Here is a 27,701-nt window from a genome sequence, read left to right on the forward strand (position 1 = left end):
GTCACAAAAATAGCTAATACTTATCAAATTATGTTTCAAATTATCTACTAAAAATATATCTTTAATCAAAATACTTAATTTATTATGAAAGTTTCGAATGCCAATGATTTTTCCTCTATTGTTATATCTGAAGGTAACACATATCATTCATTTTAGCCAATGAGCTTTAAGAAAATTATAAGATTTCTGATCATATGATTTAAATATCCACAATCAAGATAATATATTTTGCTCCTAACTCTTACCGGAGAACACACCTACAAGGAAGAAAAGATTGAATTTGATACCCATTTAACTTTGGTCATTTAAGGTTAAAGTAATCTTCCTTGCTTTTAAGCTTTAGATTTAGAAGGGTTCTTTGGAACCTAAACAAATTTTGTATATATATTAATATTTTTCTTAAGATAGCAATAATAATCTAGTCATAATATCTACCACAAAAGTCACATATGTTTTTAAATCAGGTGTGTGCTCTTGAAATATGTAAGGTTGGTCTTTTAACAAACTTAGTCACACAATATTTGATTTTGTTGAAATGAAAACAAATCCCTTCTCTTTTAAATTTAAAAGTTTAAACTTGTTTAGCTAAGATCATGGCAATTGATTTATTTCCAACCTCACTTTCTTTAAGAACTTATTTTCCTTCTTATATTCAAGATAAGAAGACTTTTAGGTTTCATATCTAGTGCAAGGAATAAAAGATTTTGAGTTTCATTTGTCATGAGCATTTTTTTAGTGTATCAAGCTTAAAACACATCCTTTTCCAATGAACTATATTTTTTTATCAATCTTTTTAAATTCATCATATAGGTCATGAAATATTTTAAGAAGTTTTTTATATGATAAAGAGGTTTCGAACGAATTAGTTACCTCAATATTGAATGTTGTAAGAGCATAATTTACTAATTTTTCTTTAGTGGTTTGCTCTTTTGCCTCATCCCACTAGAGCTTTTTTTATTTAAGCATTCATCTTTTGATAAGTTTTTCTCTTCTTTTTCATATAATTTATAAATCATCTCATAAGTCATTAGTAACCTTATGAGTTCTTTAAATAGAAGATTAGTTAGGTCCTTTTCAATTGTAGTTAACCTTGCATCTTAATTCTTTGAAGGTGATCTAAAGATCTTACTTAACATATCATGATTAGAAAATTGTTAGGATCGAGAGCACTAAGGGGGGGGGGGGGGGGTGAATTAGTGCAGCGGAAAACTTTCTGCGATTAAAATCGAAAGCTGCGTTCGAACGATAAAAACAACTTCTGTATGAAAGTTGATACTAAGGTTAAAGTCAAACTATGCAGGCAGTTTGCAGCTATGATGAAAACCAGAATATCGGCGCAAACTGAAATCCAACGTTCGTACGAAGAAACTGATTTACGTCTAAATGCTGATTCGTAAATCACTTGATTAGATAAGACACAGTTTAAGCAGGAGTATAAAGGCAGTGTGCAGTTATGGTAAAGCTCACAACGTAAACGCAATCTGCAATATGATGATCATACGAAAAAGTAGATTTACGTCTAAACGCAGATTTACGTCTGAACCTTGAAACTCATTCGTAAAATCGCAGAGGGCAGTAAGCTATTGAGAAGTTTGTAGTGAAGGTAAAATGCTCAAAGGAAATGCAAACCGAGATTTAGAGTGGTTCGGTCAATCTTGACCTACTCCACTTTTGGCTTCCTCCTCCAACGAGGTCACCGACGTCAACTAGAGGCCTTCCTTCAATAGGCGAAGACCAACCACCCTCTTACAGATTCACTCCTTTTGACGGGCTTAGGAGACAACCCTTACAGAAGTATTCTCTCCTCTCTTTACAACTCAAACTTTGAAGAACAGAAAGAGGAGAAATAGCAGTTTTGAGCTCTAAGAACCACAGAAAGACAACAAGATTTTGAGTGTGTGTTCTGTGCTTTCAGTGCTGAATGGGTGGGGTATTTATAGGCCCCAACCCAGTTCAAATTTGGAGCTCAAATCTGTCAATTCCCGGAATTCCGGGATCAGGCGGTTGCACCTCCTAACTAGGGTGGTTGCACCGCCTGGCAGAGCTCGAAGACTGAGCCTCTGGGCGGTGCCACCTCTGTCAGGGGCGGTTGCAACTCTCTGCCAGAGCTCGAAGACCGAGCTCAGGCGGTTGCACCGCCTGACTGGAGAGGTTGCACCGCCTGGTAGAGCTCGAAACTTGAGCTCTGGCAGTGCTACCTCTTGACAGAAGAGGTTGCACCGCCCAGTCTCGCTCGGAGACTGAGCCCGGGGCGGTGCCACCTCTTGGCTGGGGCGGTTGCACCGCCCAGTCTCACTGGGAGATATAGCCTGGGCAGTGCTACCTCCTGGCTTGGGCGGTTGCACCTCCCACAGCAATCAGGGTCCGAATGGGTTAATCCATTCGGCCCAATTTGATTCTTTCAGGGGCCCAATTGCCCCAAGATTAAGCTAATGGGATCACCTCCCATTTCTAACTTAATCAATGTACTAACTACGATTATTTCCTAAGACATATTCTGCAACTTGCTCCGGTGCGTCAATCGCTTCTTCCGGCGAGTTTCCGGCGAACTTCCGTCGATCATCCAACGAACCCTCGGTGATCCTCCTGCGAACTTCCGACAAACTCCTGGACTTGCGACGATCCACTTGGCAAGTTCCGACGAGCTCCTTTGGCAAGCTTCTGGACTTCTCGGATTTGTTCCCGCAGAACCTCCGACGACTGTCCGAACTTCCGTCGAGCTCTTGAACTCCCAACGTGATCATTGTCATGACTCCAACGCAACTCCTGCTGCATGTCTTTCTTCCATCATAGTTAATCCTGCACACTCAAAACAAAAACTTCAATCGAGACAATTAATCCTAAGCAATTAACCAAGTTGTCCGGCATGTCATTGGTCTCTCGACGCTTCGTCCGATTCTTCGGCGCATCGTCCTTTCCTGCGGCCTATTGCCTAATCGGCCAGTTGGCTCTGCAACTCCGATATCCTTGGCACAATACCCGCTCTTCTTGGCCCGATGCCCGAGTCCACGGCCCGAAGCCTTCTGTCGATACGTCGACCGATCCACCGGCCCGACGTCCAATCTTCTGACATGTTCCTCCGGCACAACATGATTTTCTTGCTTTAATTGTCTCATCCTGATCGAGGCATCCTGCGTCACTCAAAACGCAGATTAAGTCATAAACATATATCAAGTAGTTTCATCATCAAAATACGAGATTCAACAAAAATGACCTATCAAAAGTTTTTAATTCACTAGCAACATCAGTAAACATATCATTAATAGATTCTTTTGGCATAAAATGGTAAAAGCCATGCTTAAGTAAACTTACATATTTATATGTAATTTTAAAGTATGTCAAATATCAAAAGCGATTTCCTATGTAGAAAATTTGATTAAACTCATTTCATTCTAAAGTATAATATAAAATATACATTACTTTAGCATTAAAGTGAAACAATTGCCATTTGGAACGCATCTATTCTTCAAAAAATTTTATCACTTCAAAACCAACTCTGATTTTAGAAGGTATTTTAGAACCAATTTCAACAATGAATCATAATCCTGATCGAGTGAATACAAAAAAAATTATCTTAATTTTTCAAGAAGTATAATTTGTCTCATTAGGACATGTGATGAAGTGACCTTTTTGATTATTAAAAAATATTTTATTTCTCTCTTAGGAATTTATTAAAATAAGAAAATCAGGATTTGATACCAATTATTATTATCATAATATCACTAAGAAAGGGGGGGTGATTTATTACTATAGAATATTTTAATCAACTTTAAAATTTGATCGGCAAAAACACATATCATAAATATGATTAATCAAGCATCCAATAAGAGTTATGAGTAGAGTGAGTGATAGTAAGTAATCATAAGAGAAAGGATGTAAACTGATTTATAACGGTTTGGTCTTCTTGACCTACATTTACTTATAATTCTTCTTTCTTCAAGACCATTGGTTTTCATCATCGATTTTGTTTCTAACGGATGAAGCTCAATATTTCTTTACAACTAAACATTTATCCTCTCAAGTCTAAAGACCAGGTACACCACTAGGATAACAGAATTGCTGTTTGACAATGAGGTATCATTAACCATCCAACATTCCGTGAGCGGATCAATTAGTAAACTCATTTTCCATTGAGCACCTGTACTATATCCCTAGTGTCCTTACACTAGCAGCTATGAGACTAACTACCTTCATCATATGTTTGGGTATACAGTATACCAATATGTCTGGTTATCTCGATGTCCTTCTCGAGTAACCTATGATTGAGATTATTTATGATCTGTGTTTAAAGGCGAATTGGTCTCATTATCATGATCTCATAATAATCCTATTCCCATTGCATAGATATATATATATATATATATATATATATATATATATATATATATATATATATATATATATATATATAAAATAAGCAATATAAAGTAATAAAATATTAAATAATATAATGAAAAAAAAATACATATCATGTCACACGTGCTATCACTCACGTGATTGACATGCTGGCACATATGACTAGTAATAAATGGTTAAAAAATATTTTAGTACCATGTATGTTATTACCAAAATAATTGAAAATATGAATGCTTTGATATCATGAATGTTATGCCCAAAATGATGTTAATTTTGGTATTATGTATGAAGTGATAAATGCTTTAGTATCATGTAGGTTATGCCCGAAGTAATGTTGATTTGTTATGAAGTGATGAAATTGTGTATGTTATACTCTGATGACTTGGAACTTTGATGATGCACAATATATGAAATTTTGATATATTGCATTGATCAAAATTGTTTCACCTGAATTTAAAGGTTATGATTCTTTTTGAATTCAAGTTTGCCTTATCAATATGACATATAGATAGGGGGGTTAAGGTTAACTCCGTCATCAATTTGTTGTTATCATAAAAAGGGGGGAGATTGTTGAATCTCGAATTTTGATGATGAAATTAATTGATGAATTAATAATCTAATCTAATGTATTGAGATAAGTTATGCAGGACTAACTACAATCGTGAGATAGGCAAAACGATTAAAGAAAAATCTAATATTGGGCTAGAGTCAATAATTGGGCATCAGGTCGGATGAATCGAGTGATACACTAAAGGATCAGATGATGTAGTGAAAGCTCGCTGGAAGTTTGTTGGGAGTTCACCGAAAGCTTGTCGGAAGATCGTCGAGAGTTCATTGGAAGTTCACTGAGAGTTTGGTTGAACAATTAACATACCGAATAACTTAGATTTCTTGTGTCGTAATTGTTTGAGCTTTAACTAAAGTAGTTAGGACTTTAATTTGAATTAGTTTTGGAAGAAATCATACTAACTCAATTAGGGGCTAATTGGGCCCTAAACAAGACTGAATTGGGTTGGTTGAATGGCCTATTCAGCCACTTTGAGCCATATCAGGAGGTGGCACCACCCAGACTAGGCGGTGGAACCGTATGAGGCTTAGCCTCCCAGGTGGTATGGGCAACGGTACTACTCAGACTGAGTGGTGGTACTACTCAAACGAGACGATGGTACCATCGGTAGTTAATGCTACCAAACGGTGGTACCGCTAGAGCCCGATCTCTAAGGCTCTGTCAAGTGGTCGTATCACCCAGACTAGGCGATAGTACCGTTTAGTATTAGTCTGCAAGCGGTGGTACCGCCCAATAATGACGGTGGTACCGTTAGGACCTTGGAAATCGGGGATGAGATACTTTTTTGCTCTATTTTTGAAGCCATTGGGGCTTATAAATACTCCACTCTTTCTTACATGATAAAGCATGAAAGTGTCAACAAAAGTCTTGAGATTTTGGGATGTGAAAGTCTTGAAAAAGTGCTAAAGTGTCCTCCTCCTCCTTTAGTTTTGTGATTATTCAAAAGAGGTGCAAGGCTTGTAAGGATTGTCTCCTGAACCTGTGAAAAGGAGAAGTGTTGTAAGAGGGTAGTTGGTCTTCGCCCATTGAAGGAAGACCGTTAGTGAACGTCGGTAGCCTCGACGGAAGAGGAATCGAGAGTGGACGTAGGTCACGATGACTGAACCACTATAAAATTAGTGTTCACTTTATTATTGCTCTTCATTACTATTGTTTCTACCTTAATTGCTTATTACTCTTATTCTAAGTCAAGCACACTTTCAATATCTTTTTCGATACTTTTTTATCAAACTGAAATTTTCGAATCGACTTAATTTTTACAATAGCACTAATTCACCTCTCCCCCTCTTAGTGTCATTCATGATTCTAGCATATTATAGGTACATGATAACTGAGGACAAAAGGATAGATAGGTCCAAATGATTGGATTCCTTTATATCATCTACGGGTTGCAACGTAGTGGCCTAGTACGTCCGTAGTCGATGAGTCAAGTGAATTATTATGAAGATAATAATTCACTGAACTAAAATAAGTTATGACAAGTATGACTCATAACTAGCTCGATATTGGGCCTAGAGGGTCACACATGTATGGTAGGTGTTGCGACGAGTAGAGGTTCTGATATAAAATATCCATTAGAGCCCCTATCTTATTAGATAACTAATAAGCTCTTGAATTATTGGATCTTATGGGTGAGATCTAATAAGAGCCAATGAGAGATTATTGAATAGAGATCCACTAATCTAAGAGGCTTGGATATTTGGATGAAAATCCAATACCCAATAGGGTATATCTGTAACATCTCATTAGTCCCACATCGGAAGTGGGCAATGTGTATGATTAGCTTATATGGGTCCGATGAGTGTACTACGTTAACTCTCGCTTAAGCATTTTGGTCCGTGGTTGAAGGATCACCCGTGGGCAGGGTGACATTTGGTATCAGAGCCGACCTAGCATTTGGGCAGGGTGAGAAGGCTTGAGTAGGAAAGAACTACCCGTGGATGGAGTCGAGAACTCATCACGGCGTATCTCATTAGTCCCACATCGGAAGTGGGCAATGTCCCATTCTCCTTAGCAGGTGTGATGAAGATTTCTCATATTCTCCTCTCCCCTTCTTATCACACGATGACAAATATCTTTCTGGAAAATTTGAGATTTTTATTTTTTGTTCTTCAGCTATGCATGTGATGTCGCCCTTAGATTTCCCTACAGTTAGTTTGCATGCAAAATTGTAGGTGGTTAGGAGGGTGATCGACATTACTTGTCAACTCACGCTAGGAGGCACAAGCGATCAGGGGAGGAGAGGGGTAGCAATTGATGTTGCCTTATAGCTTGCACATAGAGGTACAAGCGACTATAGAAGTGAAGGGGGGCGGTTGATGAGGGCCTTAGTCGACCTCGATGAGCAAGGCTGCTATGCGTAGGGCGACCAGACATAAGATGAAGAGGAAAGTTCGATAGAGTGGAGGCACAATGGAGGTATGGTGGAGGGTGATAATTGATAGGAACAAAATAATCATTTATGAAACAAAGAATGATATGCAAAAATTTTTAAACTAAGGATGCTATATCGAAAAAAAAAATATAAAATTAAGGATTTTTTTAAAATCATCCTTTAAACTTTATATTTTTATAATATATTTTATTAAATTTATGATCTTATCAATTGACTCACCCATCCTATCGACGACTTAACACGTAAAAGAGAATCCCGAAAAGAAAAGAAAAAACAGATTAAAGGTGATGCTCATGCTTTATTCATGGAAAGCATTTGAGTAAGTGGTCCACGAAGAATGGATTGATTTCCAATCTGATGGCTTGCCTGAAAGTTTCATAGTTCACATCCCCACTTGAACACTTTCATTATATCGGCATCTAATTCCAGATCAGAGAGCTACTAAAGTCTGTGATGATCACCTGGAAGCTAAACAACATACTTAGCTTTACCTATGCATAAAGTATGTCTCCTTAAACAGTCCATTAAAACAAAGCTAGAATAATACACTAAGATTGCGTTGATGATTTGTCTGGTTGCTCATTAAACCTAAGCTGTGATGACTGTGTTGGATCTTCAGAAAGGCAATAAGACCATACAAGCGTCAGCAGCACGCAGCGAGAGAAAGCTGAGAATGCCATAATCCTCCTGATGTACTTTTATTATTATTATTTTTCATATTCTTCATTCTTCAAATCTCCTAATTTTCTTTTAATCGAAAGGGAAAAACTTTGGTCACTTTTTTTTCTATCTATATGTCCATATAAGTTTTTACAAATTACAAAATTTACTGTCCAGCTTCAGGCATATTGGTCTTGATTTTTTTTTTATTTCAGACTTGTATAATTTAGAATCGATGGATGAAAGAATAAGTCGAAATAAAAAAAAATTTCATCCTCGGATTTTTCACTATGTCCAATATTAGATAAATCCTAATGTCATTTATTAGGGCCAACAAATGAAATAATTAACTTATTAACTTGATAAACTTGAATCAGTGATTCAAAACGTTTAAATTCAAATTAATAATAGTACACCTATGGAGCCTTTATAATCCAATGATTAGATGGAGACTGATATCATTAGAGAAATGAACAAGCATGAACTTTCAGTATTATAGTCTTTTTTTTTCTTACAAATATAAAACCAATTTACTGTGAAAACAAAAAAGGGTTAAGAAGAACCACTGTTTCACTTTTATCCTTCAAACTCATTGTTTTCTATAAAACAAGCATTAAAAACCTGCAACACATCATGGAAAAAAACCATGTTAACAATTCCAATAACTGTAGAACATAGATATTGAGAGATACACATAAAAAATGTGGTTGAAGCTTTATATAAACTTTAGACCTTAAACTTGTCATTCAAGGGAGAAGGAAAAATAACAAGTTAAAAATAAAGAAAAAATATATAGGACCACATCAGTCTCATTAAATATTGTCATGATGGAGCCACTTGCACCCCTTCAGGAGGGATTTCACTTTGTTTAACAGCAGAATCGCTCTCAGGAACAGCTCTTGCAGATGACAGCACCTAACATGCATGCAAGTCAGCATCATCATCATCATCATCATCATCATCATCTTCAAGATGAAACCAGTCTAAGACAGTTTGGAAAGGACAAGGATCAGTCATACCTTGCCTTGCTTCCTAAGCTTGGCATATTCCCGGATGTCTCGGATGGTCTTCTTGAGGCAGATCCTGTGTTGATCCATGGAAGTGTTGAGAAACTGTTCGAGATGGTCCTGCACGTCAGCCAATAAGCCTGCTTCGGGCACCCTCTTCTTCCAACAAGGTGAGGAGGGCCTCGGAAGCTCCATTTCGCTCTCAGCCTTGGGCGATTCCATCGTCAAAACTTCACCTTTTGATCTGAATTCAGGTCTAGAAACTCGTTAGTTGAGCTCAAACGAACAGAAAACAGGATTAGCAGCACCGTGGCAATACGTCGAACAGCATGTGGACTATACTGAACTGATCCGAAAACTAGCTAAAATCTAGAATGAAAAGCCTCTGCAGCACGAAAAGCGAAAGCAAGAAGGTTACGCTTACCTTGTAAAGGAAGAGAGGTGAGGGAAGTAATGCCGTCGGGAAAGCAGAGGAGAGAAATAAGTAGAGGGAGGGAGGGAGGAAGGGAAGGCGAAGGGAATTCCCTTTGGTTCAGCCGATCCTTTTTGTGTGCAAGGAATCGAGCTGCTGCCGTCCACGAAGTGGGAGAAGGTTGCGTGTCCAACTGAAACGCATCAAACACGTATATGTAAACAAGACACGATCGCATCAAACACTAAACCCGAATCTGATACGACACGTGTAACTCAATTTGAGAAATTAGTCACGACTTCAATCAATCGAAGAGGGTCAATGCATTTGAAGCGATTAATTAGTGAGGTCAATTCAGTTCGGTCGAGTCGATTTGATTCTAACTCGGACCCGAAGTCATTTACCGAATCCGTTCATGATGTCAACCATAGACTCTCGTATCGGATCGAAATCAGTTTGCGTTGGTCGATCACTTTTAACCTATTTACATATTAATCACACTACTAATAGGTTAAGATATAAAATGATTATGGATCGTCCTCGCGGCCTCTCGCCGTCGCTGCCTCCGCGGCCTTTCCACGAGTTCGATGCTGTCGCCCTCGAGCGCGTGTTTCGCGCCTGCCTTAGCTTCGTCGTGGTGGGGCGGGAGGCATTTTAGGAGTTGATCGGCCAGGGGTGGTTCCTCACCCACAATGCCACGAAGTGGTTCCTCACGTCAGGCGCTGGCAGCTGCCGATGGTTGTCACCATCGTCGCCTTCGGGGTGGATGCGAATGGGTTCCAACTTTTGTGATTGATGAAGAAGATATCTACATGCGACATTTAGGGTTTGGCTTTCGTGGTCTCTCCCTCTCCGTTGCTTTTCAGGAGTACTTTTGGTACTTACAAGATTGATGACGAAGAGGATGGCAAGGCCAAATACAGTAATTTGGATTTTGGAGAACATCAAGCTCAAGCGCTTGTGAGAAGGTTTATGATAAAAGGAAAAGAAAAATCCCATATTAAGGTAATTGGAGAGTTTGATAGGATAGGGCCATGGTAAAAAAAGATGAGGGAACAGTTGAGGAGGCTGGGGTACGGAGGAAATGATGGATAGGTAGATGGGATTTCGCCACTAAACTTGTGCTCAAGCAAGTGTCGGAGTGGGATGTGAATTATGACCATGTCACTATGATGCCATATTTTGTTACTAGTATGCAGGCTAGTAGATTTAGGAAAGCCAAGACTGGAGCTGCTAAATGGTAGGCTTGTAAAATCATATGGCCATAATTTTATGTTGTTATTGATGTCAAGCTGGAAGAGGATTGTGTCTTGGAGTAGATTGTGGGTAGGAAGAGGACGAGAAGAAAGAAGCCTTAGGAGGATAGGCTTGATTGGAAGAACTGCATTATCAAACTTTTGCTACTTCACCAAGAGAATGAGGATGATATAGAGTAACGATAGTAAGACATATTTCTAGAGATGTCTTAAATTGATAAGTGCTGAAAGATGAAAACCAAATAGTTGGTGGGATTTGAATGTTTGGGCGCCCCCTGCCAATTGTGTGTTTTATACATAAATTGCTGCCAAAAATATTTCTCTTTTTGGCATGGCTATTTATATATCGACACATACATATAAATTGAATGAGCACTTGCTTAAGACACTTAAAAATTGCTTTTTACCTAAGTAGCAATAGTCTTACAGTACTTTGGTTTTGGATGTATTGTTTATCTTTGCTTCAGTTGATCATATAAAGTGAATTTAGGGTGCTGATTGAAATACTATGAATAAAGAAATTCCTGATTTAATGTCTCAGTTTAAAGTAAAAGTCAATTCTTTTTTTCTTCCCTTTGGAATTTGCATATGAAAAATATTATTTAGTGAATCAGGTTAAAGTTTTTCTTTTTTATAGCATTGTTTAGAAGTTTTACTTGGGAAAATTAGCTTGTAAATTTGTAGAATTCATATTTATGATTCATAAATATATAAAAAAAACTCTGTAAGTCACTTGCTTCTAACTCTATTAGGAAATGAATTCCTTAAGTACATAAGTTTCAGTTAATGGGAGAATCAAAGGAAAAAAAAGCTCTGTTGTCACTCTACAACTTGTTTCATCATTCCTAGAAAGCTAGATGGAAACCGTGTTTCCTTTTAGATTTTTAATTCTGAACTCATATGTGATAAATGTGGGCAAATATCAATATATCTATAAACGACAGCATTTTTGTAATGTTTTCGGTCCAAATGCTAAAAATTATAATGCAAAATTTAGGAATGGATAGTAATAAAAAAGAATAGGGACAAGGCTATGTATTTGTGGGTGCTGATGTACAAGGTGTCCATAATAATAAAAAATATCAAGACAGAGAAATTCTAATATGGTTCTGGCATAGATGATATCGTTAAGGAAATAAGGTGGTTACATCGGGACTGCCTCAGATCTTGTACATAACATCTGGTGGAGTTTCTTTTGTTGTCCTTTTGATTCTATTGTTGTTTCTAATTTCTAGATTAAGTCTTCATGTTATCTCTACAAATTAAGAAGTTTAGGATGGCATGAATTATGTATTCAGCATAGCAAGGGAGACTGATAATTGGATGTTTATAAGCAATAAACAATGTTAAATGGGAGTATATTTACAAGATCATAATGTGAGTATGACATGCAAAAATAATGAGATATTCTGATCGAGGAGCTTTTGTTGACTTATCAGTGTCATTTAGCTCCAAGCATATGCAACTAGATTTTCCTTAAAATGCCAAGATCCAGACATGCTGCTTGCAGAAAAGACATAAAAATGAGCTCTGTAAGTATGGAAACAGTGAAATCTGATGTTGAAGACAATTATGTGAGGTTCTACGACACACAATATAGAGTAAAAGAATTTAAACTCTAATTGAGAATATGGTGTCTAAGACTTATCAGATGTGTCCCCATGGCAATGTAGAAGTGTGGATCTGTTCACAAAAAGTTTGATGCACTTGCGAGGATTTAACTCTTAAAGAAGAATTACAATGGATAAAAGATTCAACTGGTAGAAAGGCACAAGACTTTATGAATCTTTAAAATGTCTCAATTGTTTATTGGAAGATTTGATCTGTTGCTAGTTCTATAATCTGGCTGCATTGACAGAGCTATAAGGTTGACAGATGGCTGCTAAAAGATAGTTGGCAGGAAAAATTTCTGTTATACTGAACCCAAAATCAAAGTTCCTGAACTCATTTCCCAATTGAGTCCGATGATGTAGAAATAAGTGTACACTATGATATTGTGGGTACAGTAGTTGACAACAATGGGTTAGTGAATAAAGAATATAAGGAAGAATCATAAGCTTGTTTTACCACAGATGATACTGATGCCCCTTATATGCCTGTTATCTGGCAACCAGGTTAACAGACTTCTAGTAGGCTTTTGGCAAAAATTTAGAGGTTGCCTTTTCCAAACTTGTGATATCATGGAAAATCCTATAAATTTGATATCATAGATTGATAGATACACCTAAAATCAACAAATTTCTGTAAATATCTTCCAGAGTGCAATAGATACCCTTCTTATGTTGAGAAAATTCACGAATAACTCTATGCCTAGTGGCTATATTTAATTGTATCTTAGCAGGAAGTCACTCTTCTGTTTGACTATCTTCTCTTTTGGGCTAAAGCCATGGCTGTAATTCTTCCTGAAGCTGGCTGTTCATAATTCACTCTCTTAGTTTAGTCCTTTGATGTTGCTACAAATGATTTAAACATATTTTAAATGAATAAACTTTTTAGTAGGAGGATATAGAATCAAAATAAAAAATCATCTTCTATTGTTTGTCCAAGTACAAATGGCCAGATTCCTTGTTTATTTGTTAAATGCATTGTTCAGATAAAAGTGCAATATATTGCTGGAATTTTTGGCAGTACTTAATTTACTTTATTATGAACTTCTGAAACTTTTACTTTAGGGATGGCAATTTTGGTGGTAGGTTGGGTTTAAAAGTCAATGCGGGGTGGAGGTCAAATGTAGGTTGGGTCACTATCGAATCAAATTCAGTTGGCTCAGGAGAATGCCAATACATTTCTGACTGGCTCATGTTAGGCTTCTTTGTGGATCAACCTGTCAATCTGGCTGCATATTAAAACAATGGCTCTTAACTGTGGAGGAACAACATCATCAAGGTCTCATGCAGTTTGTTAAAAAAAACTAGAATAAATTTTATAAAGGTCTAGTATATTTTTCATGTATTATTTGCTTGTAGATATAGATAGTGGACTGCCAAAACATCAACAGGATTTAAAAACACTTATGCTAGTTGGTATACAAATTGTGATTTTCTGTCCAATTGGAATTTGGATGAAGGGGTTAACAACTCAAGCTCATAAATCTATGGTGTTTCCTTGGCTATGTTAAATTATGAAACAGTTAAGTTAAACACATTCAGTGGAAACCAAAAATCGTGTCTTGTGAGAAAATGATCAATTACAGCATGTTGTAAACCAAATAAATTTGGAAGATTCATTTTAACTAAATATCTATGCAATAAGTTTGATCATATAAACCTCATGATTACTTTGAATTGGAACATATTATACAAATGTAATAATTCTCTTGATTGTAGATTTCTCTTATTGATTATGTACTCTGAATAACACCAAAATCTTGTGAATCTCAGACAGGAGATTTTCTAAATAGACAGCCACAGTTTATTCTGGTGCCCTGCACTCATTTTTGCATAAACAAGTCAAGCATGTTTGATTTTATAATTTTATTTATAAGGTGAAAAGTTTAGTCTGATTATTAACCATATTGTCACTCTCATCTTAACCTTTGCAATATTCACAATCCTGTTTGCCACTGAATTCTCAGAAATCTTATCTTCATACAAAGAGTATTGTAGATAATTGACAACACTAGGAGCTTATAGTTTCCTTTTTATGGACTATTCTTTTATTTGTATCTGGTTAAATTTCATATTTAAAACTTGCTGCACACTTATACAATTTACTTGTGTTCTGCATACGATCATCTGCTGGAGCTCATCCATCTTTCGAGCAAATTTTACTGTATAAAATGTTTCATCTCTAAGGTGGTTTTTGGTTAATCATTAGAATTGGAATCGGGTTGGACTTTAAGAATTGAGTCTAAGATATCTTATATATTTTGAAAAATCGAGATCTCATTTGTCCAACTCAAGTGAAAGATAAGGAATACCTTTTATTAACTAATTAAATCCTTCTTTGATAATTATACCTGTCACTTGATAATTGGCTCTTTCCGAAATGTGTTAACCAAATCGAGACACAAAATCAAAATGAGTAGTCACTTTTGATCCAACAAATCTACTGAGTAGCCCTAGAGGCTGATGTAGTAAGAAATTGATAGTCTATGGTATCACATCTTTTCATGAATATCATAGCTGCTCAAGATTTTTTACCTTGATGTTTTTATTTCTGCTTTTTACAAATAAAAAATGATATCATACATGCATATGTAATGTACAATCATATATTGTAAAATAAACATCTATGGTGATCAGTGATATTTGTGTGTGGAGCACCAATGTGCTCTTTTTTAATAGAACGTTCTTGATTCTTGTTAGCTCTTTATGTTTCACTCGTATGATGCATATCAGTAAAGAGAGTTTTAAATTCACCTCTTCCATTAATGACTTTGGTATAATTCTTGGAGGTCCTGTATCTTTCTTGTTGGCAGTGCAATGGAGGGTGGCTCAAACACCAACTTGTGTAATTCTCTTGGTGGATAGGGAGTAAAAGAATAACCTGTTCTAATGAAAAAGTCATATCTTTGATTTCATGTTCTAGAAGTTTACGTGATAACATGTTAGATACCCATATATATTCAGCTGGCTAGAATGTACTTTTGAAGCACATATGGTACAAGTGTCTGCATGATCTCCAAAGCTTTTAAAAGGTGTGATGTAGATGCTGGATTCTGTTTTGAGGAAAGGATGAACTTGGATGAAATTATGCTTGACCAGGCATAACACCTGAATAGCAAGGGAGTGAAAACACGACAATAATCTTTGACGAAGGCCTTTGTTCTGTTTGCATCTTGAGTGGAAAATGCCTTCAGTTTGTTTCGTATGGTGCTCTTATCCTCTGATTCAGTATAGTTACCTTTTCCAGCTTCTTGAGTTAGTTACAGCTGTATGGGTGGAAGTTTTATGGTTAAGGATTGTACTCGTGAATGTAGATGCATTTACAAAACTCCTGCTGCAATTAGTGACGAATAATGTATGTCTTTCTACTACTTTTCTAATAAAAGTTGGGCTTTGGACATTTGATACAGTAAGTTGCAGGAAAAGCTATGCACATGTCAATGAGTTAGATGCCTTAGAAGTTCTATCTCTTCTATGATCGAAGAGATGTGCTCTATGAGAAGCTTGGAAACAATATGAACTATGAAATTCGTCTTGTTTTGGTTCAACTGTCATTACATAGGAGGCGATGCAGATTGGTTAGTGTAAAGATTGGGTTGTAAAGTGGACAGGGTTGGATGCTATGTGGTTATGTTCATCTGATTGGATTGAAGTAAGCTTGTATTAGGTGTGGAATGCAGTTTATACATAGGATGGGAAGGAACCTGCTAAGAATGTTTACCTGTATCAGAGCAGCTAATTAGCCTTGGTAGAAATTGATGACAGAAAGCAATTACCATTGTAGATCATTAATGACAGAAAGTAACTACTGTAGACCTTTAATAACTCTGATATATCGAATAATTGGGTGATCTACTAGGAAAAGTCCCTATTGTCAAAAGTTGCTTATGGATTCTTCTAGTGTTTCCATTCCTTTTGGTTCATATAGCCTAAGAGTGCTTTTGCCTGTGAGGAATGGTAGTAAAAGTTACTGCATTGCTATAGGTAAAGAGTTAGCATCAGAACCTCCCACAATTAGTACTGGTACTAGGGTCTACAATGGTAATTGCTTTCTGTCATCAATTTCTACCAAGGCTAATTAGCTGCTCTGATACAGGTAAACATTCTTAGCAGGTTCCTTCCCATCCTATGTATAATCACAAAAAATACATTTAGATATTACTATCGAGAAGATGTATTCTTGGATTTGTATTCTTAAAATTAAAAAAGAAAGAATGCCTAAAGAATGTTCACAAGTGTTTGTTGCTACAGTTGTTCTTATTGTCCTTTAATATTGCAATATTCAAAGTTAATCTGGAACTTTGCAGATCGTTCAATCAGATTGACAATGACAAATCTCTAGGCATGTGACAGATGGCCTCAATGAGCTTGAGGAAGTTGGTAATAAGGATGCCAAGCAATTTTTCCTAATGCATAATGGTATGTTGAGGCAGTAAAACACATCATTATCCTCTACAGTTTGCTCCATGAATGTCAGATGTCTATGATATTATTATTGATATAGTATATCAGTCAATATTTGTAACTAAGTTAGTGAACACTATTGATAATCTTATGGTTATTGTTGTTCCGCATGCTTCAGAATCTATGAGATGCTCTGCTGTAATTGAATTTCTGGGAGTTAGTCCACACTTGTCATATAAGATCAGTAGCGAAATATGCTTTTGTTTCAACATGAATGACAAGTCTTTTCATGTATGATGATTTCATAGTTGTCCTGATTATGGTTTTTCATGCCTTATGAACAAGAAGGATGACAATGCTTGCTGTAAAAATGGACTGTTCTGATCATATCATCTAGTATCAATGTTCTTGTTTTTCCATTAAGAAATTCAATCAAGTCATAAACTCTTGAGAACAATGCCATATCTGCAATGATCATGTTTTCCCAGATCTGAGAAAACGATGGGTGTTGAATTTGTGTTCCTTATCTTCCTCTTGTCCTAACCGTTGGTTTCAACTTAAGCCACTTCAACTGACCATTACATGCTTCTCTGAAATTTATGCACCTCTGTAGGTAACCTGATGTCGAGTCATCTCTTTGGCATCTTTGACTAAAACATGCTGTTGATGGAGCCACTAACTCAAAAAGTCCTTCCAGATGGTTTGTGGTCATGGATCATCAAGTCCAAGCTCATCCACCATGGAAGGCAGCAGAGCAGTCATGTTTGAACATGAGATTGTCTTGTTTCTCGATCTTTTCCATTCAGGGAATAGATTCTTTTCCTTTTGTATGTTATGTTTGGGCTCCTTCAGTCTTTGATCATTTGAATCCATTATTCCTAGACCTTTAACTTGTACTTGCTTATCTGCAACTACCAAGTTATTTATTTAGATTCCATTCCATGTAGCTCCATCACAATGTGGGTTTTCTTTCAAAAGAAGACAACACAGCTTGGTCAAACTCTGGCATGCCAAAGTGGTGAACCACCTAGTTAGTGATTACTCACTTCTAGGCATCTCTGCATAGGCCACGCGTAGTGCCTCCCAATTGCTCACCTGGAGCTATTATCCTCCCTTGGAGGACTTTGCCACTTCAAGCATGGTGGGGAGAAGCCCTTTCCATAGACCTTGAAGAGATATTTTACTTAATAAAGGGAGAAATGATGAATGATAAAGAATATTGCAAAACAGTAGAAAGGCATTGATGAACCAAGTGAAAGGACATTGGGGAATTGTTTTGAGGAGTTTGCCGTCTTTTAGAGAGACGAAAAGCAGCTTTGATAAAATGTGACAACCTCTCAAATTCTTGTGCATCAACATCTCATTTCCTTAAGTGTAAAAGTGGATTACCATTGCTTCCCAACAATGGAAACAGCCATTTCCTTCCAATCACTTCGGTCAGGTTTGGACCCACAATTAGTATTCTGATTGATCCGCAGAATGCCCTGACCTCTTAAATTCTAAATGTAATTGCCAAGTTGGAGCTTAACATCATTGAATGATTTTCATATTGTGTTATCAAAAGGTTGAATTTTTCTGAGTTCAGAAATAATAGATATGGATGGTAGGTGGTTGTGTTGTTTTGTTAATCATATTGCTTTTACTTTTGGAGATGGAAGCAAAAACTCAAACTATGCTGTTTTCCTTTGAGCACCTATTTGTACTAGTTCATATTGATGTTTTAAAATCATTCAGCTCAAGGGTTCTTAGTAACTCAAAACTCCTCCATGTTTTTCCTGCAGGACCTGAAGATGTGGCATATTCATATGAAACTTGATCCTTGCTTGACACATGGGTCGACAAAAGGCAGACAGAGAGACATACATATAGATCTATAGGTTTGGCAACATTCTGAAAAGGAAAAGGTACCTCCTCAATGACAATAAGCTCATTGAGTGCTGCTCTGGATTCTTTAGGTTTGGGAAGGTGCAACCCTAGCATAGACTAACTAGCCTCAAGTGAAGGAAGCCATCAGAATTGTGGGGGACGAGAACTGGGGTGAGTTGGGCAGACATAAGTGCTATTGCCTACAGGAAAAGCTCAACCTCACCCGCCCCACCCCCCCTCCCCACCCCCCCATCCTCTTTTGAATGGGTTGGTAGTGGGCAACTCCAAATTGCTTTTGGCTTTTGTGCTTTGTGTTTTGGGGGATAAGGAGCACTGATGTGGTCTGGGTACGGCTTTGACACGACATCTAGATAAGATGGATGAACTACTTTCTTGTTCTGGAAATGGTCCAATGATACACTATGCAACAAAAATACATATGTTTTCCCTATTGAACAAAAAAAAATGTTTTCTTTCATTCGTTACCTCTCCATCTGCTCACTGGTTTTCTTCTTTTGTAGCTGCTTGTGGACCTCCCTTGCCCTAAAATTCACCACTTCAACCAATGAGACAAAGTGTTGGCATTATTTAATTGAAAGACAAGATCATACAATTTGGCTCTTAATGATAGATTGATAGTATTAGGACAATCTTAATTGAATGCTTGTCTACTTGTCAGACACTGATCATCTAAGCCCTTTCTTGAGATGTAGTTACACCAGATGTGCCACATTCATATCTCAAAAATACTCAGGTGCACCTTATTGTTAATGATGTTTATGCTATCTCTCTATTGTGGAATAATGTTGCCTTATATTATATCTGTGTTGGATTACACATCCCAGATTCACCTGCAAAGGAGATTGATTAATTTAACATATAGAATAGATTGTGTCAGCAATAATTCTTCACTTGTCATAGTTTATTGAGTTCCAACCTGGTGGGTTTATTTTCTAAATGAGATTAAATTAATCATGATCATGTTAATTAAATATCAGGATGCTAAACAAACTTTATTTGAACTTGTTTATATTTTTGTACGATGATGGTTGACGTCCTTAGAGGTTCAACTCAGTGAGAGGTTTTGATGCTCATGATTAAGTGTTAGTATTATAAGATCTTGATTAGAACTTGATATGCTCTCCATAAATTAAGAGATGTATGAGCTGATGAGATGCATAGACTGGTATCACTAAACCAGTCCTTATCCTACTGGTTGTTTGATATTTATCTATATTTTTGCACTGCTGATGACAACTACAAACTCAAACCTTTTAGGTCTTGACTGAGTGATGCTCTCACCAGGCATTTCATTGTGTTCATGTTTAGACAATTAATCCTTTGCCTTTTAGACAATTAATCCTCAAGTACCTTCATGGTGTTCATGTTTATATCGCCCATTGATTGTTTTTTCTCCCATCTCATTACAAGAATCTGGTGTCTTTTTCTTTCTTAGTCGAAATGTTATAAGTACAAGTTACATGAAAAAAGAATAGTAGTATCATGAATTTATAAATTAGAGAAAATTTTCAAAAGCTTCAATTTTGGATATTGGTTTCAAAATCCAATTATTCTGCCATTAAAGATTTTTTTTTTTTTTGCTCCCATGATTAAATGGTTTGTGTTTTATGATGTAGCCTAACTATAATGTTCCTCAAGGGTTTGTAGTTGCTGACCTTAAACATATCTTAAGCCAAGTATAATCCAATATTACACACTATGAATTGCAATTTTTTATAGGTAAGAAAATATAAAAAATATAAACTAACAGTTATTATAATCATTGGATTTTAAAATTGGTTGACTAAAAAAAGCAGGATATCATGAGTTTGTATTATTGTCATGTGGTTATCAGCATTAAAAAAAGGAAAAAAAATGGGTAGGAAACTTGATGTGGTCTGTATAATTAGAGGCAAGCAGTGATGGACCTCATCAGTTCCTTTGTTCTCTTGGTATCCAGGTACAAGGGAGGAGGAAATGAAGGGTAGCGAGAGGAAAAGCTTTTGGGCGTGAAGAGGGCAGTGGGGAGGTAAATCTTTCTCAATTTCTCATTTACAAGCACTGCTTGAAATTTCTTGTCATCTGAGTAATAGACAGAGGCCACAATAGCAGTGTATTGTTTCTTCAGTTAGTAGCAGACAGGACCCACACTGACCTTTTTCCACTATAACCACTTGGTATCATGCATCACTGTTGCGGCACCTCTCTTTCACATCTATCTCATTCCAAAGACGATGAGTGCGTTGCTTAAAATAAAGTAGACTTAGTTCTCACTGGAATATGGAGGAAGATGACCATAGTATCAGATGCAGTATTTTCTTGTGAAAGAAAAAAATAAAAGGAATATGAAGGAAGACGGCCATAATGCGGTGCTACGTGTCATCAGCAAAGGTAATGAAGGCATAGACTTTATAGCTCGGGATTCTCATGTAGCGTGGGTTTATTGGAATATATGCAGTTGATTTTGTGAAGTACATACAAAGCTTTGTGGGAAGACATCCATAGGAGCTTGTCTTCAAAAATCTGGTGGAGACATCTGTGGTTATTGGTATTCTTGATGGTGTTTTTTATGTTACTCGTGTCTTTAGGGAGGATGATAAGATCGTCCATTGGTAGGATGAATCGTGGATGAAGGGTACCTTTCCCTTCATTTTACTTGGCTATGATGATCAGGACGATGATTTTTGGTAACCTCTATGTTTCCAGTTATATATATTTTTCTGTTATTGAGAATAAAAAAAGTTGCTAATGCATTGACTTTCATGAGAAAAGTTTCAGTAAGTACATGACGGACTTGTAGTCAAGAACAACTAGTTCTCCAATGGGAACAACCTGTTCCTTTCATGGGAATCAGACATGGAGGGAGGAAGAATTAGCCGGCAGCAGTTGCAGGCATTAGCTAATGGAATGGAATGACAAGATGGACTCAGGGATGCAAAAATTTTACATTCCGCGTATAATCTCAAACCGTACGCTAAATGGAATGAGTAGATGGACTCGAGAGTACTGAGAGCTGCTGCTTGTAAGAGGCCTCGGCAAAAAGATTCACACTCGTATTCTCACTCCACTTGGGAAATGAATGGATCTGTTTCTGATGCCGCTTGTCTCCCAGCATCCGTGCCAATGCACACGATCTCTTCCAAGATTGCTGCTGTCTGCTTCGAATCTTCGGTGGCAGCTGCTGCGTCGATGGTAGTGGCATTGCTGTCAACTCTGGTAGAAATGAAATAGGAAGAAGAAGACAAGGCGGAGGACGAAGAGTTGGATGCTGTCGTCAGGACTCTCGCTCTCTCTACCTCCACCATCCAATCCGTCTTGCAGATGGCGTATGCCATGAGCGAAGCGCACGACGCCTGCGCTGCCAGCAGCCCCAGCCACAGCCCCGGGAACCCCATTCCCACCACGAAGCCCATCACGACTGCGACGGGCGTCCCCACCAGGTAGAACGAGCCGAGGTTGATGTTGGCCCCCGTGGTCGGCCTCGCGCTCCCCCGCAGCACGCCGCAGCCGGTCGTCTGCGGGCAGTTCCCCAGCTCGCACAGCCCGGCGATCGGCAGCGCCACCGCGGTGAGCTCCAGTATCTCCGCGTCGTCGGTGAACAGCCTCCCCCACTGATGCCTCATCGAAGTGGTGAACGCCATGGCGGCGAGGCCGAGCACGACTGCGACGGTCAACGACACGATGGTGGCCCTCCGGGCTCTGGCCGGACGGTTGGCTCCCAGCTCGTTGCCCACCCGGGTCGACACCCCGAGGCTCAAGGCCGACGGGAAGACGTACACCAGCGACGTCGTTTGGATCAGTATGCCCATGGAGGCAACCGTGGCTCTGGGATTGACGAGGACGCCGCACATCATTATCATCAGCTCGTACCACCACCATTCCAGACACACCGACACGCATGTGGGGATGGCGAGTTTGAGCAGCTGCGACCACCCCCTGAGGCAGTCAGTGCTGGGGCTGATCCATGAGCCCTTGTACACGCCCGAGAACAGTATAAAGAGAAGCAAGCAGACGAACAGATTCAGATTAGTCCACACCATTGCCACGGCCACGCCGGCGATGCCCATCTTCAAACGCACCACGAGTAGATAGTTCAATGGCACGTGGAGGACGACCGAGACGAACGAGCAGTAGGTGACCGGCAAGGTGATGTTCTGAGACCTCAGATAGATTCTGATAGGGTGGAGGAACGACAAGAAGAGGAGGTCGGGGATGGCGAAGGCGATGAAGGTCTGCGCCGTCGAGGATATCTGCTCGTCCTGCCCACACCACAGAAGAATCCTCCTCATGTTGAGCCAGAGGAAGGAGACGGGCACGGAGGTGGAAAGGAGGAGGAGAATGGTTCTCTGGAGGGTGAGGCCCAGGATTTTGCGCTGCTTGGCACCGAAGGCCTGGCCGCAGATGGGCTCCATGCCCATGGCAAGGCCGGAGAGGACCGAGTAGCCGGTGATGTTGGCGAACCCGATGGAGAGAGAGCCAGCTGCCAGCTCGAGCTCGCCGAGGTGACCAAGAAACAGCATCGACACCATGGCACGGGAGTAGATGATCAGGCCTGTTAAAGCCGTAGGTATGGATATCTTCCCTATGGCTCTCATTTCCTCCACCACCTGAGCAGAATTCATGTGAGAACAGCGTACCGTCACTATTAACAACTATATGCACACGCCATTAAAGCCTTGTGTGTGTGTGTGTGTGTGTATGTGCATGAGCAGCAGGCAAATACTCGTAGCAATACCTGTGAAGGTGTAGGCCATCTTTGGAGATCTTGAAGGGGGTCAAGAGGAGGATCCTCCATGAGTTTATTGGTGGCAAAGATGTGGGACTTATTAGAGTGGGAGAAAGAGAGAGGAGAGGAAGGTGAGGTGTTGCACATAGTGGATGGTGTTTCCTTGTCCTCACTGAACCTGGGTTGACATGGAGAGGGTTTCGAGTCCCACCTGCTCATTTATACAAGGGAGAGAGGACTGGATTGGGGCTTCGTCCTCACACGTGCCTCTTGTTCTTTTTGCAACAAGGCAACACCCAAATGGCTTGTTGTTTAAGATCTCTCTCTCTCTCTATTCCTTATCTAGAAGGGATGGAGCCCATAAGCAAGTGAAGTGGTGCTTTAACTACTCCTACACTGTAAGTCATCCATTGATTGGTTTCGGGAGATGTTTCTTTCTGTGAGCTTGTTTCGATTCATGGATTCTACCAATTTCCTTCCATCAACCAATGCTTTCTTGTCTGTCTTCTCCTTTTGCTGTTGGCTATTATTCCATCTTCGTCGACGGCCCCTGGATGAAAGAATAATCTTTTGGTTAATCTTCAGCTTTTGGGACGGTATCCAAAACTATATCTTTCTGTTCGATCTGATTCGTCAAGCCATGCATGTGTGCATGCAGTAGCTTACTCGTTTTACAGGCAGTCATGCTTCTTTAGGCATCACCTAATGCCCTCTCTCTCTCTCTCTCTCCCCCTCTGGGATTGTATTCCTTTCCCATTATCGTATTGCTGCAATGCATTACATTGCTTCCAAGGGATTTGCTTTGTTTCCTTTTGAAAGAATTCTCTGCTTGGTGCTCCATTAAGGGGAGTTTGCTGGAATCTTTAGCAACTGAGGGACTTCTGTCTTCTCATCTTTTATAAGTGGTGTTTTGTGAGGAATGAAGGGTGGGCCTCGACTGCATGTTTTTCTCTTTTTTTTATGTGTATGGTTTCTTTCCCATCTGGTATTTGTTCCTTCTCCAACTTGCCCATTCTCTTCAACTTCAAATTCCTTCTGCAAGTGGTTTCCACCCAGTTAGGGTCAGAAGTGTAGTTTTAGGGTGCAGTCATCCTTATTCTTGAATGAAAGCACCACAGTGTATGCAGTGAGCAAGTGGTGGTGGTGATAAATGCAGAGGAGGGCAAGGAAGAGGTAACTAACAACTGGTGAGAAAGGTGTGCGGAGTGTGGGGGAAGCAGTTGGAAGGTAGGAAACACGGAGAGGACGTACGTGCTCCAATCCAGTCCACTTATTTCCTTGCATCCCTTTCCACAACATGCAGAGGGTGCTGCAGCTCTCTGCTTGCCCATAGCAGCAAAGTTAGGGAGCCCTTTGTGTCGTCAGTAACAAGAACAACAAGAACCAATTACCATGCACACACACACACACAACACTGCCCTTTGTCTGTAAGTGGGCTGTAGCAGGGATCAGTATGTGAGTGGGCTGAGCAGGGAGCTGCTGCTACCATTGCTGCTGTAGCAGGGATCAGTATGTGAAGACCACACATGGCTGGGGATGGGACTGGGGGCCTCTAGTAAAAGGATGGAAGCGACATAGGTATAGTCTGCACAGCATGCAGCTTTTATGATAAGAGAGAGGCAGGAGAGGGCAGAGCCCATGCAAAGTGAGGCAACTGTAGGACTCTTGATTTCAGTGGGCACCCTGGCTTACCAGACCATCCTCATTTGGCACCTTCCAAGCCCATTTCCCAAGCTCCCTCTCTTCTTCTTCTTCTTCTTCTTCTTCTTCTTCTTCTTCTTCTGTGTGTTGAAATGGAAGAGAAGAGAGTGCTGAAATCATAGAGGCTATATTGATGAATTATAAGAGAAAATTAAGCTTACTTGATTAAGTAATTATGTTCATAGCTAGCTGGGAACCCTACCAAGACAAAAGTGGTGGCAATGGTGTTTTAACCACAACCTGTCTCAATTACTGCTGGAAGTTTTGCCTCTGTATATGCAGATAATTAAACCGAGCATTTACATAAATGAGGAAGCATGCCATGTTCTTGCTATTACATGTCTTCTGACCTAAAGAATCGGAATCAGGCCCTAGTGGCTGTATCAGGAACCAGATTAAATTAACTAGGCAAACTTGTCTTCTAATGGAGTTACTATGATGTAATGCACCACCCTCTATCAGCTGAGCGGGTGCTCCCACTGCCTGGCTACCAGTGACCACCATGGCTCAATCATTCTTCCTAGTTTTGGTTTTGCTGAATTAGCAGGTGATGATAGATATACCACACGCCTTGCTTTCCCAAAGCTCTACTGAAAGAAGATGACTGGTTCATGCTGAAATCCACTTAATGTTGCCAGATTTTCAAGCTTAGATCATGTTTTCAGTGAATTAAATGCAATAAGCTATTGAAGGTCTCCATCCAAGGAACATATTCCCAAGATGCTGAAGGCAAGAATATTTGATGACAACCATAAAGTTCCCGGCCAAACCATGTCTCCATCTACGCAGCATATCCTCATCCTGTTGGCCACCCAGCTCTCAACTAAGACGCATTGGATAAGGACCAGCACAAGAACATCGCACTGGTTCAAAAGGGAAGATTGAAAGACCACTGCATCAAGCCATCGTGTGAAGGAATCTGTCTGTGATAATCTCCAGCCCCAGACTGCGACGGATGGCTTCTCGGACGTTCATCAGCTAAAGCTCGCAAAAGCATGCAGGCAGTGAGCTCCACCAACACAAAGGTGCATCGAGTTGTCGACTGCCGTTATCCACATACTGACGTCTCTTTCCTTGGCGGATGCTTTCTGCACACAAAACAAAGGCACACAAGGAATCATCGATGCGTTAGCATAAGCACTGTGATGACAGCAGGAATCATGGCACAAAGATGGGGATAAAACAAATAATATTAGATACAACCAATGCAGTCTCTTTTATAGCTCAGCCAATCGATCTAAAGAAAAGTGCTTCGCTGAGATGGAATAAGCTATGATGTACTCCAGCTCAATACAAGAGACTTTACCTAGAAGGAAGATGATAGATCTCTCAAAACCTGCAGCGAATTCGAACCCAAACCCCAGATTACTAGGCTTGCTCTAACATGCACACACATACACGAAGAGCATTGTTTTCTTCTTCAAATGGAGGCCATTACAATTGAGATATTTATACATGCATATTTATGTACTGGAAAGAGGCAGATTGAGGTCGGGCTCAAAGATACCACTTTAATATGCTTCAGTAGCTGCCGCTGTATGGACGTGACAGGTGACTCATGCTGCTGATGAACTCATAGTGCACTCCTTGTTCAAGTACCACAACTAATGGAGAACCAAGGCTGGAATTAGACCATGGCCTCAAGCATGATATTGTTATTCCTAGATATCTGAGCAACATATGGCAGTGAGTTGAATATTTTGGTGTTATGATTAAGTGTCCTAATCATATTAGGGTACTCTTTGATTAGGTACTCAAGTTGGATTACAGGTTCTGATACTTAAATGGTTGGCCACTTCTATCTCTAGTCTCTTACATTGTTATTTAGAGAGAGGAGCAGAATTCAGACATGGGACATCTTTTGGACACGTTTGATGTTAATAGTTGGAGAATTAACAACACGAAGTTGCACGTACTTTATGATTCCCAATACATGAAGATGACATTTAGGTGGTTCTACATGACATTGATTATTTGAGAAGACAAGGATTCACTGTTCTCAACAAACACAGCTGGAATTCACCATTAGCATGGATTATATTTCTGAATAGAATATTATTATCTTTGATCCAGTGGGAATATGTTTTTAATGCAGTAGCAACCCTAGAATATTTGAGTGAGTTTGAGCATGTTTAATATATGTAACAAATCTTGCTTACTCGAACAAACAATCTTAATTGATGTGGTAGTAGAATGTCCAAGTAGAGCTTTGAGATGGAGGAGAGAGGAGATAAAGAAAAGTGAAACATTAGGTGCTATGACCTTAGGGCGATGATGGTCCTTCCCCTCGAGGCCAAGAGGCTAGTTCTCTGTGGGGCATCCTCTTTTTATCCTCCTTGGCCTTTCTTCCCATCCATTAGGTGTTAATTAGTCAATTCCAGCAGCTCAATATAATTGGTGGCTTCCTTTCTCACCATGGACCAAAGGAAGTGCCATGACCTTAGGCTGTTAACGAAGACATAGATCGACAAAACATAGGATCAGAGTTTGTAGCTTATAGGATCTTATTCCTACACTTTATATGTTAAACTTTAATCTTGTGGGTCTGTTCACTAACACACGTTATAAGTTATGCACCATCACTCTTCAACATAAGGTCGTCTGCTTGTACACATGGACAAACTCCAAAAATAAAGAAGCAAATATGGCACCAAATAAGATGGTGAACAAATAAATGGATTTTGGGTGGCTTTATTATATTTATTTTCTTACAAAATTTAAGGCAGGTTTGCAGAAACGAATA

At 39.1% G+C, this 27,701-nt stretch overlaps 2 protein-coding genes across 2 annotated transcripts; both read right to left on the minus strand.

The window, feature by feature from the left end:
- Positions 1-8,674: 8,674 nt before the first annotated feature.
- On the minus strand, positions 8,675-9,557 carry LOC135613611 (uncharacterized). Its single transcript, XM_065110636.1, has 3 exons — positions 9,411-9,557; positions 8,999-9,230; positions 8,675-8,894 (listed from the first exon to the last, which is right to left on the minus strand). The coding sequence occupies exons 2-3, from the start codon at positions 9,206-9,208 to the stop codon at positions 8,802-8,804; spliced, it is 303 nt and encodes a 100-aa protein (XP_064966708.1). The 5' UTR covers positions 9,209-9,230; positions 9,411-9,557; the 3' UTR covers positions 8,675-8,801.
- An 11,707-nt stretch (positions 9,558-21,264) lies between these two features.
- Positions 21,265-23,433, minus strand: LOC103988993 (protein DETOXIFICATION 48-like). The gene is made up of 2 exons (XM_009407697.3): positions 23,267-23,433; positions 21,265-23,138 (listed from the first exon to the last, which is right to left on the minus strand). Exons 1-2 carry the CDS (start codon positions 23,402-23,404, stop codon positions 21,591-21,593), a joined length of 1,686 nt encoding a protein of 561 aa, XP_009405972.2. The 5' UTR covers positions 23,405-23,433; the 3' UTR covers positions 21,265-21,590.
- Between the last annotated feature and the right edge of the window lie 4,268 nt (positions 23,434-27,701).

Source organism: Musa acuminata, chromosome BXJ2-6 (assembly GCF_036884655.1).
Source record: "Musa acuminata AAA Group cultivar baxijiao chromosome BXJ2-6, Cavendish_Baxijiao_AAA, whole genome shotgun sequence".
Lineage (NCBI taxonomy): Eukaryota > Viridiplantae > Streptophyta > Magnoliopsida > Zingiberales > Musaceae > Musa > Musa acuminata.